Source organism: Pseudopipra pipra, chromosome 8 (assembly GCF_036250125.1).
Source record: "Pseudopipra pipra isolate bDixPip1 chromosome 8, bDixPip1.hap1, whole genome shotgun sequence".
NCBI classification, from domain to species: Eukaryota; Metazoa; Chordata; class Aves; order Passeriformes; family Pipridae; genus Pseudopipra; species Pseudopipra pipra.
The window spans coordinates 15,660,820-15,672,985 of NC_087556.1; the positions used below are offsets into that span (position 1 = coordinate 15,660,820).

The 12,166-nt window shown below is 43.2% G+C and overlaps 1 protein-coding gene and 1 long non-coding RNA gene across 5 annotated transcripts in view; one reads left to right on the forward strand and one right to left on the reverse strand.

The window, feature by feature from the left end:
* Positions 1-4,245, reverse strand: part of VCL (vinculin) — a 58,413-nt gene extending 54,168 nt beyond the window's left edge. Inside the window, exon 1 of one of the 4 annotated variants that reach the window (XM_064663769.1) lies at positions 3,792-4,244. In XM_064663769.1, the coding sequence (XP_064519839.1) occupies positions 3,792-3,959 (168 nt within the window). In that variant the 5' untranslated portion in view covers positions 3,960-4,244. Of the gene's footprint in view, positions 1-3,791 lie in introns of all 4 variants that reach the window. The other 3 variants (XM_064663765.1, XM_064663766.1, XM_064663767.1) reach the window with 3 other exon arrangements.
* Positions 4,246-6,819: 2,574 nt separating this feature from the next.
* On the forward strand, positions 6,820-10,614 carry LOC135418421 (uncharacterized). Its single transcript, XR_010432433.1, has 2 exons — positions 6,820-9,194; positions 9,524-10,614. It is a non-coding gene; the product is annotated as an uncharacterized LOC135418421 (long non-coding RNA).
* Positions 10,615-12,166: the final 1,552 nt, after the last annotated feature.

A 12,166-nucleotide genomic window follows, 5' to 3' on the forward strand; every position in this document is an offset into this window, starting at 1 on the left:
CAGCATCACCTATGGTATTGTCAGTATTTGGCAGAGCAACAGCAGCACTGCTCTGAAGCAATTCTGCCCAAAACAGCAGAGAAGGGACCAGAGTGGGCTATGCCTGTACTGACAGAATGCCACAATCCATACAAGGCAGGAAATGAATGGAGTTTAAAACAGAGTACAATTTGCTTTCTCTGTTTGGCTACAATATAACATTAGTCTAAACATAAATGCTTGTAAATTCACTATTGGAAAGTAGGGTTTTTTCTCCTCCATGAAATGAAGCTATTTATAGAATGTGTGCAATTGGTTTAAGATTTCTGCATCATCATTAGTCATCTCTGATAGAAATCCCTCTTTTCAAAAGTAGGCTAAAAGTCTGATGAGTGTTAAAAAAAGAAAAGGCAAGAAAAACCAAAGAACTAGGAAACAAAAAAAAAAAACCACAAACAACTAGAAAACCACCACATGGTTCGTTTCTTCCCTAGGATGTCTGACCAGTTAGAACTCAGAATTTCATTTCACTCTCCACTGAACTAATACTATATTTAGCAAGCTCAAAATTATTCCCTACCCATGGGGTGGTCTTGACTATTACTATCACCAGCACCGCTTCTGTTGACTTACAGCATCACATCTTCAGCTAATACCAAGCATCAATCTTCCCATAAGAGGCACACATCCACCACAAATATCAGCCAATAAAAACAAAGATTCTTCTGTTGAAAAAGAACAGATTTAGTACATTAATAATGTTGTGGTATCTGAAGCCTCTCCCTCAAATACTTGGCTTCAGTTAAAGCTTATTTCCATGCAAAAAGCTTCTGATGCTTACTTCCCTCCACATGTTGAATTTTTGCACAGGCCACAAGTACTTTGTTTCACAGTTAAGAAACTTCATCAAAATACTTCAAAACCATCTGAGAATTCTTCTGCAAAAGCTATGTCCTAACAGAATATTCAAGATGCAGTAGAATCAAACCCACATATTGGAAACAGAATACCAAGTCTTTCTTCAGTGTTTACTATGGGAAAGACTAATTCATAGAGATTCAATTATTTCATTAACTTCAACAATGACTTGTATTATCTCTTACCCAGGATTACAACTAGGTTCTGACAAGGAGGCATCTCTACAGGTCTTCCTGGGTGTGCAAATTTTGCATTAAAATACCCATGTATTTTAAGATGGCTTCAGGCAAACCTTAAAATACAGCACAAACATTTCTGACAGAAAATACAGAAGCGCGTGTTAAATGCAAACTGAAGGAAGAGTTCTCATATAGACATCTCAAATCAAGGTATTTAGGAGAAGGACTCCCTTTTAATTTATTTAATAGTCTTAAATTAAGACTTCTGTTCCATCTTGAGTATAGTGTATTGTGCTAACTCCACCTCAGGAATACCAACAAAATAAGTTATTGCACATGGGTCCTTCCTCACAGTCATACAGTCATTTCCTACCCCATTTCCCCATACAGCACAACTCCTAGCCCTTGCACAAGAATGGGTGTCAGGACTTCAAACACTGCCACCAGCAGTTACTTACAGATGCAACAGTTAAATCAATTAAATGTTGCACTTTCCAAACTGTGGAGTCCTTACTCTAGGCTGGTGAGCTGGAGGACAGTGCTGCTGTGTGTGACAATTTATCACTAAAGAATTCTCTGCTCATCAGTACTTCCCCTTACTTTGTGACAGCCGTGCTACACAGCGAACCCAGAGCAGACAGCAAGCAATACAAGGAGCTGGCAGCTCGTTGGCATTACTCTCCTTCTTGCACTGACAACTCCATCTTTGCTGTCACCTGTGAGGACACCAGAAGGCTCATAATTTGATAACCTGTCTGCATAAATACTCCTGCTCCAGTGAAATTGCTGTTTCACAAATCCCATTTACACTTTGGAATGATGCACTGAAAGACACAGCTCCAGACAGGAAACAGAACTTTAATTCTGTATTTTTCCTAATGTAGGCAAAGCTGTATTCTACCAGGTAAGGGCATCTTCCTGGTAAGTACCACCTCAGATTACATCACTTCTATTTGCTCTTTGTGAATTAACACACAAAAAAATAATTCAACAGTCTTTTCTTTTATTTAACTAGCAGGCAAGAAAGGAAAACCAGGGGCTTCCAAAACAGTCCAAAATGAAAAAAGAGCAACCATTAGCAAGCTGCAGAATGAAACTAGTTCTGTTTCTGCATTTCTCCAATAAATAAGACTTTATCAGATCAAGTTTCTTTTGAGAGGAAGGTGGGGTGGGGAAAAACAGTCACACAAACCAATGATACAGGCTAAGCTCAGAGAAGCAAAGTGTTATTCCAAAGTCTTCCTTTCAAGGAAAAGTATTTCATATACTCATGCTTTACACCCTCACAGCCAATACACCTATTACATCACTTTGTTGCTGCAGACCAATTGTTCTTCATAAGAAGAGTTTCTGCTAAAGTCAGCAGGAAGCACAAGTATTCCAGGCAGCACAACCTGTAAAATTCACAGTCGTGGGGATGAAGAGATGCAGCTACACTGTAGTAAACTGCAGAATATCAAAGTGGCAAGTTATTCTAGCAGTAGAAAGTACTACAGGCCAAAAGATGATAAACACATCATCTACATTAGTCATCTTGACAGTTTCTTATACCCACAAGCCTCACAATTTCAGTGCATTAATACATCAAGTTAATAGTAACACAGTATTTTAACTATACATAGTTACTCATTTTAAGGTAAGGTTTACTGGCAAAGGGTATTGCTTGCCATGAATTACTTCAGAATTTTACAGGATTCAAAATGAGCAAGCAACATCTGATGTTCAAAAATTAATTCAGTATCTGTAAATGAACTTAACAGAAGTGTAAGTTAAGTATTACCAAGTAATTCTTAATGCAATAAAAGCGTATGCAACATCACAGTGTTTTCTATATCAAAATTTTTTTTGATGGTTATAAAAGTACTTATAGAAGTAAAACACTTCAATCGTATTAATCACTTGCACTTCTCAAACTGAAATGTTCACACTGCAGATGCTCAGATCTTAGAGACATGCTATGCATAGCTGCTCTCAAGAAATCGAGAGATTCAAGCAGAATTTCAGCTTCCCACCAGCGATCAGTAACTCATACTGGAGGCTACGTAACAAGAACAATTTACAACTCCAGGCTTTGCCTGGAAACCACAGGTCTGTCCCGCCTCGACTCCTGCGCTGATATCGAACGGCCAGCCTTCACCAAATTAACAATCCAAACCAAATGCCTGGGAAGTCTGGGGTTTAATTGTCGGAATTTGACTTTTTTTTTTTTTAGGATGAGCTCACGCCAAGTAACTATTTTGCCTTTTATAGTGCACACACTTAAAATAGGAGTTTCCAAGGCAGCGAGGAACCCCACAGCGCATCAGAGCCATCTGCGAGGCGTTTCGGGGCGGGTACGAACAGCAGCACCCACCGCGCTTCGCTGCGCTTTGACGCGATGCCGCTCCTCAGGTGGGCAAAGGCTTCTTCGCTCGGACACGGCGAACAACTCTCTGCTGGGAGAGCTCACTGCTCCGCAGCACTGCTCGCCCGGCTCCTTCGCCGGCCGGGGCGGGAACAGCCCAAGGCGGCTTCCAGGCGGGAGCCGTAGAGGTCCAGGCAGCCTCCCAACTTAACCCCTTCCCGGCCACCACCGCCGGGCAGCCGGTCCCTTACGGGGCGGGGGCCGGCTCACCTGTCCGCGACAGCCCGGGGCGGGCTCCCAAGTTGGCCGCGGCGGCCGAAGCGGCTCCGTGAGGACGAGGCGCGGAGCAGGCGCCGGCCGCCGCTACTCACCCGCACCAGGTTGCTGACAGCGGCCTGCACGGCCGACACGGGGGCGGTGAGGTCCGGGATGGCCTTGCCGTCCACCTCCCCCTCCTCGTGCATGATGACCAGGTGGGAGATCTGCTGGGCCACCGGCTCCAGGATGCTCTCGATGGTGCGCGTGTGGAAGACGGGCATGGCGGCGGCGGGGCGGGGGGCCGGGGCCCGAAGTCCGCACAAACTCCTGGCAAACTCTGTCCCTGCGAGCTGGCGCCCCACAGCGAGAGCCGCGGCCTCCGCGCCAAGAGGGGAACGAGGAAGGAGAGGAGACCAAACGACTACTCCGACCTCCCCTCGCCCCGGAGCGGAGTGCGGCAGCCCAGAGAAGCAGCTCCCGGCTCAGGCTCGCAGAGGCGGGACTCGAACTCGCTACCCTCCTGCCTCCCCCCGACAGCGCCCACCCCGCACTGGCGCCGCTCCCCAGCCAGGCGGCGGCTTTTCAACCGCCACAGCCGGCCCCTCCCGCCGCTCCCGCCCCCGCCCTCCTCGCCCAATGGCCGACCCGGCGCCGCCGCTCCCAGTGGCGCAAGGCCACGTCCATCAACATTCCAGAGCCTCCTTCCCCCTCCGCCCCCCACCTTTCCCGCACCACCCGCCTTCCCAACCGAGCTTGGCTGCGCGGGCGCTGGTTTCCCAGCGTCGTGATGACGTCAGACATTCTGGTGTCCATATAAGGAGACGATTAAAGCCGGGGTGCCGGGATAGCGGGGGCCGAGGGGGGCGGTGGGGTGGCGGGATTCCGGGATTCCTGCGCCACGCCCGCCCGCCCGCCGGCGCGAGTTCGCTCTGTCGGGCTGAGGCGGAGCGAGGCCTCCCGGCCGGGTGTCTGACACTGGGCATCAGCGGGACGGGGGCGGCCGGGGGAAGGTGACGGCCCTGGCCGGACCGAACCCAACCCCTGTCCCCAGGCGCTGCTTGGGGCGCGCCCCTCCTTGCAGGGCTGCGCTCTCCCCTCAGCGCCCGCAGCCGGCCCGGTGCGGAACGCCCGGGGCGCGGTCCCGACCGCTTCCGCCCCACAGAGGCAAAGTGGGGAGAGGTGGCGAGCGCTCCTTTCCGCCCGCGCCCCGCCTGAGGTACGGAGGGGTGTTCCCTCTGTCCCGCTGCCTTCCCGCTTGAGGTGGGGAGCGGTGTCCACTCCGAGTCTGAGGGGACGCGGCGGGACAGCGCTGAGGCGGCGGCGGCCCTGCGGTGCGGGCCGGGGCGTCATGTAGTGGGAGAGCGAACCTCGCCTTAGGTTTTACCCCTGTAACTGGTGGTAACAGCGGCACGGGTGCGGGAGCTCGTTTAAATACACTTAAGTGAGCGGCGTGGTGTCAGAAGAAGGAGTACAAGCCGTAGCCAGAGGGGAACATAAATTCCCGCTTTCCCGTGTGGGAGCACGGCCGCCAGTCCCGGCGCTGCTCCGGGGGAGCCCTCAGGGAGCGTTGCGCTGCCCGCCCTCCGGCGAGTCTCTTGTGACACGGGCAGCGCTCGTGGTAACGGAATAAAGCATGTGAGTGAGGAGTTATAAGGTTGCGGTCTGCGCTTGTTCCTTTCCTTGGTAATCCGAGCACAGAATTAGGTTTCAAAAGTTACTGCTGACTTTTAGGTGTTTTCGTCCTTGTTCTGCTATTTTAAGCTATAAATCAATGTTCCTGTCAGCCTAGGTGAAGCTAAACTCCAAAATACTTCAGAGCAAACAATGTTCTTTCTGTGCAGTGTTTGAACACAGCCGGTCCTACCAGCAGACAACGGGGACATATAGAAAGAGCAATTAAGTCAGTAAGGCTTGCGTGGGCTCAAGGATCTGTCTCTGTACCTTCTCGTACCAGTGCTGTCATGGTTGGAGCTACAGGGACAGTTACAAGTTGTAGGCCTGAAGAGTTAAGAATAACAGATTTTGTATAGGGTTAGAAATCTTAGCCAAACCTCTGAATTTTTAAAATTTTTGTTATTGTTCTCTTTTAGTGTGCTGGAATTGTGTTTGTGAGTGTGTATTTATTGAATCTGCAATGGTAGAAGTCATGCTACTCATTTCCGTGTTGTACAATCCCATCTTGTTCAGAAAGAGATGTACCTGGAGGCTTGATAACATAATCAAATTATGCTATTGGCATGCAAAACATGCTTGGAATATCAGCCTCTCAGCAGTCTTGAGTGTACTAAGTTACTTGAACTGTGCACTCTAAGAGTAGTTTCTGTTGTTTGCCTATATAGCAGATACTTCCATTTCTGGTATATGCATTCTCAGCAGTGCCTCTTTTGCATACTATGTATCAGTAATAATGAGCACAGATAAAAATCCTTCTGGATAGCAGCGTGCTGGAGCTGGGAATTACAAAAAGCAAATTAGTCCATGTCATGAAATAATAATCTCTTAAATTCTGTTTTGTGGAACTATGCAGACCTAATAAACCATGTATTTAGTAATTTGTGGGACTTGTACATAAGCTAAGTTCTTTGATTAAATATAATTGCTTTAGTTTTAGGATCAACTGTACTGACTTCTGCCTGAAATATGCATGGGTGTGCATATGTCCTTAAGAAAAAAAGTGATATCCAATCACTATAAAAGGCTGACTTGGTGACTCAAATAAGTACAGTTACTACAGGCAAAGTAAAATATAGAACAGATGGAAATTTTTAGTGGCCTTCTGAAACTTTGCTTACCTACAGGGCCAAAATATGTGTTGGTATTTAGAGTTTGTTTTACTATTTGGGTTATAATGGTGACATTTTTGCCCATACAAAAATCAAATTTTATTGTCTGCACTATGTGACTGTACTGCAGGCCCATCACTGAAATTTCCTGCACGCTGTTGCTGTGGCTGCCTAATTTGTGAAGCCACATCCAGCAAAATTCCATTCAATTAGCAGCAATACATGTAACACTTGTAAGGTGGGGGTTTTTTTTCTTCTTCTTATGTACTACCTTTACAGTATTTTCTCTTTCCTTTGCAGTGTTCACAACTGTCACGTTGATGTCACATGAATAACAGCTTTGAGGCAGGTACTTTTTTTAAAAGTTCAGTTTCTTTTGCCCTTTGCACAACTCAGTCTGTAATTATACATTAATTTTACTGTTACTGTGAGATTGCTTCCCCAGATTATACAGTTTCATTAATTCATCAGGTCCTACTGGATGGTTAGAAAGTAATGACAGATTTGATATTTTCCATTTATTGAACCCAAGGTGGAAATGTATGCTTTCTTTTGTCCTCTTCCAGTATGGTCTTACACATGCAACAATGGATTCCCTACTGAGAAAGAAAAAGAGGAAATGCTGAACCTCTTTTCCTTTTCACACACTCAAAATCTTAGTGTTGCTAAGAAGTAATATCTATTATTAGCATGACAGTGGTGACCAGCATCTCAAATAACTTAATATGGTTTGAATTAAAGGATTACCTTTTAAGACACTCTTTCCATGTCTTTTAGTATGTCATAAGAACTCAGGTGAGTCCAGTTAAACCCATTTCTGCAGACTCTTCTGCTAATGAAAATCTCCATTGTCTTTAGGCCCATAATTTCTCTCTGTCCCAGATGACCAGATAAATAAATTCTCCTTTTCTCACACGTCTTTTAATGAAGCAAAGAAATCCTCTCTTTCCTTCCACTGAAGTAAGTGAGATGTATGAATACAGAAGTAATAGGCTTTGGTGGAAAAAGGGAGAACACTGTGCTTACAAAAAGCATAGCTGCAATGCAGCCTCTGCCCCAGTATCTTTTGGGGAGTCCTGTATCCTGTGCTCAGGGTACCTGGCACTGCAGCTGCCAGTGGCAGGAGCGGTGGAACAGAACTATTTACAAAGAGCTTCATGAACTTGCAGCTGTCTGTAATTATAAGGTGTTTGGCTAGTATTAATACTTCATTGAAGTGCATGTCTGGTTAGCTCTAAGCACTAGCCTCCATTTTACAGTAGTTATTCTCAGTATTAGATACCTCAGCAGAGAAGAATTATGTTTTCTAGGCAAATACACTTGGCTGTGATTAATTACTTTTCCCTGGAATGACCTGATATTGTTCCTTTACTACACCACTTTCTAATTTTTCTGAGTAACAGCTAATTAGATGCCTGAGAAAATTTACAGAAATGCTGTATTCATATATTGCATAAACTGGGTTGTATTACTGTCTTGGTCCTGTGAAGATGTAAGCATATGTTGAAATTTAAGGTTTAGAGTCTCTTCTGTCAGCTTCTGGAGGACTGGAGGCTGCTGTTGGTCAGTGGATGTTCTGCACTTCCCTCTTATCAAGCATTAACTTTGGGTCATCTAAGGAGTAAGCAATGGATGATTGAAGCTCAAAAAAAAAAGATTTTTTTTCTTTCTGTGGTAATGTCTACCTTAAACATAAACTTTAAATTCATCATGGATTTGTTGTAGAATGGTACTACTGTACTGATAGCTCTAGTGTGCAGGTGACTGGCACAGATGGAATAAATTTCACACCCAAGAAATGACAACCCAGAGGAAAGATAGAGCAGATTACTAATGTGTTATGGCAGTGTAACTTCACCAGGACAGCCTGTCAGTGTGCCTTGCCATTTTAAAGATGACTTCTGCCATGAAACTAGGTTAGGTTCTGTTTAGTTCTGTGCCTTGGCTGGCTGTGTTCTAGGAACTGCAACAAGACCAACACTTCAGAATTTTTATACTGAACTGACTCATCACCAGTCACTATCTGAGCTAGATGGGAGCAGCCTATTACAACTGGAAAATTTAAATCACAGTTGTCTTCCTTCTCCTGAATATGAACTTTGTTTCATCCCACACCACCACTTGGTTCCTAGCTGCCCTTCTATAGTTGGGTTCTGTTGTTAAAATATAGTGGGGCTTAGGTCTGCAGAGCATGCTGCTACCTATTCACTGTTTCCTTTGGGGTTTCTTGCTGGAAGTTCTACTGGGAAACCAAGAGTGCAAATGTAGTTTATTTTTGTCATCTTCTCAGTTACTGTGTCAACTGCTCTGAACCCAAAACGTTTTGTTAACTGCACTGCATTCTGAAGTGGTTTATTGTGGAGTATCACAACAGTTGTAACAACAAAATGTAAGGAATTTTCTAAGAATGTGGAACATGTAGGAAAGACAGGTAAGCATATTAAATATATATGTGTGTGTAGTTATTCTAGAAATTGCTAATTACGGATAAGGCTCAAAAAAACAGGTTTTCCAACTTTTCTTCTGAAAAATTGCAGACAAAAATGTATTATCATGTATATGTAAAGCATGTGTGATAGTGTATGTGTAGTTAAACTTATACAGTCTATTCACAGTAAATGCAAACAAAGTCTTTCTATTATTGTGCTAACATTACTATGAACCTACAATAGACTTTGTTTTTCATAAAGCAAAAGGTAGTTTTCAGGAGCTTCTCTATAACTGGGTAGATGAGTTCCACTACAAAAAAAATTGAAAAAACTATTCCCATAAGTCCCACCAAGTATCATGGGGTTTATGGCAATGTGCTTTTAAGTAACATTTTTAGGCAATGGGAGATGTATACTTGTGTTCTGTGAGTATATGTATGCTGGCTCAGAGCTTGTCAATATAATTAACTACCTGGTAAACAATCCAAGTGCTTTGTTCACAGTAGGTGACCAACTTAATAGTCTAAACATTCATTTTATCAATAATGATTTTGGTTAATATTTATGATCATGTCTACACACAGACACAGGGAAATTGAGGCAAATAAACTGAAGATGTTAAATGTGTTTAAGTTAAGATTGTTAAGCCTGATGTGGAGGCTGTCATTCAGCTTTAAATGGCCTTTGCTGCACCATGATTCCTTTCCAAAAAAATGCTCTGTGAGAGCAGTGAAACTCTTGTCCTCAAGCAGTTTACAGAGCTGCTGCATGTACCAGCTGAGACATGGCAACTAACTTTTTGCATGGTCTTTATGCATTTTTTTAAAAAAGGGAAAGGCTGATTTCAATTATTCTTGTTGATCAGTTTAAGCTTTCCCTGTTTTACTTTGCACTGAAATGAACAGATATCTCAATTGAGATAAGTAAGGTCTCACAATTTTTTGTCTACTTTGCAAGAACACATCTTGATTAGTCAGTTCTTGATTAAGTATTTTTGCATGCAATTACGTTCAATTCCATTTCAAGGACTCCTGTATCCAACTCAGCCCATAAGATGACCTATGAAATATTTGCCTTTTTTTTTTTTTTGGCTACATGTTTATCAGTGCCTCTGTAGGCTTTTTTCCTGTCTTGTAATATTAGATGCTTGTACATATCAACTCCTTTCCTAATAGTTCCTCATATTAGATTTCATTTACTAAAATATTAAAGCGTGTGTGTATTGGTAAGTGTAAAATTAGTCAGAAATTTTAAGTGTTTTGCTGGTTTGGAGTCCCATAAGTTATTTATTTCCCTACAGCAGAATGAAAAGGCTCAGGGGTCTTTGCAATTCTGTATATATTCAAACTCACCACAAAACCAAAGCCAAGACTGGCCAAAATTGGCTAAAATTAAATAGCATTATATCTAAAAATAATGAACTCTTTGAATATATGCCTGTATGTATTTGCCTTTTAACTGGATTGTCATGAATGTCTTTATCATTTTCATAGATTCTTTATGGCATATATAATTATGTGATTTAGTATGCCTGCTAAGGATTTGTAGCCGTATATTAGTGCATATAGGAGTTTACTGACATCAACAAGTACTAAATGGCCAAATTAGATAAAACTTAGAAGATAAATTGCTAGACAGCACTGAAAGTTTGTATACACTGATGAACTCCCTCCATATACAGTGGAGATATAAATCCACAGAATAAACGTACTTTTTTTAACCTACTTTTGAGTGTCTTGTCTGTGTCATATTCATTAATACATCTTGACTAAAACTCTTTATGTGTCCCAGAGGAGCTTCAAGTAATTACAATAAAGACAGTTAAACTAATGCAAAAATAATTCTTTCTTCCTCCCCCCAAATCCTGAACTTGCAGTTACTTTCATATAATTGGACCTTGTACTTGCAGAAAATTCAGTAGGACTCACTGTAAGATTGCTCTGTGAATCTTTTTGTTCTCTGTTCCTCATAAAATGCAGTGGTGTCACAGAGAGGGCAGTGTGTCTTCAGAGCTGTGCCACTCAGAAGTTTAAAGATCATTAGGATTGTATGAGAGTTTTATCCTGTAGCAAAGGGAAGAATCCAGAATTACATCAATTTGTGCTACACTTCTGGGCTTGAAAAAACTGTCCTCGTTACATGTTATGTTCGTAAGATTTGTTTTAGAATATGTTTGAAGCGTCCTGAAAACATGCTCATCTTTCTCTTAGTCTCCTCTATTGCCAGAGTCATAGCTACTAAGTATTAAATTGTGAATCTCTTACCCATAGAGAAGATCTCTGTGCTTTGCCTTGCTTTCCTGTAGGAGTCAAGTGTTAGTGGACTGGCATTTTGCCCATTACACAGGTGACATTGCCATGCAAGTATTCAGAGATAGGAATGAGAAGTTCATAAATCCTATCCTAAAGGAACTTAGCTATAAACTATTAGTTCTGTTAAAATATTTCAAAATCATTCCTATTTAAGGTATTCTATGTTCCATATAGTATCATGTTTTCAGTCCACTTACAAAAAACAACAGTTGATTAATTAAAAGATTAACATTTTTTTAAACTAGGGTATGTTTGGGTTCTGCTGTTTTGGAGCTGCTGGAAGATGAGAAGCAAAAATTAAGGGCTACTAAGTTTGCTGCAGATGCCCTAAAATGCCAGGGGGGAAATGAAATTCCTGTGTAGGTTCTGGACTCTGTGTATAGAAAAATGTCCCTGATGCCAGGCAACAGTATTTTCCATGTGAGTGTGTCATTCTTTACTGCTGTACACTGTGCCAGCACTGCCAATTCCATGTGGCACACAGGGGTGAAGTGTGTGCAAGCTGCTGCCAAAGGAGGGGCAATGGCCTCAGCAACGTCCCCCTGTGCAAGGCACACTGTGCTTGTGAAACGTTTTGTCCTGAGACAAACTTTCCGCATGCATCACAGTTCCCCTCACCAAGCAGTTCGCCGAGCTTATACTCACATTTTTCACTCATGCTGTATTTGATTTACATCAGCTGAAGGAAATGGTAATGTGCAGCAGTGACTCTGGAATTTAAACAGCAACCCACAAGGGATCTCCATGCTGAAGGCCAGCTTCCAAATACGGGAGAAGAGAAGCAGCCGTAGTAGCCTGGGAAGCCATCCTCAGCACAGCAAGGGACAAAATAGTTGGGAGTACATGAGCTTTTTGGAATTTGTTCAGAAGGGTAACGGCGGTGATGCTTCAGTCTGAGTGAGGGAATGAAATACAAATACTGTGACAGCAGAGAGAAGCACTCTTGTGTGTTAACTGTCTAGGG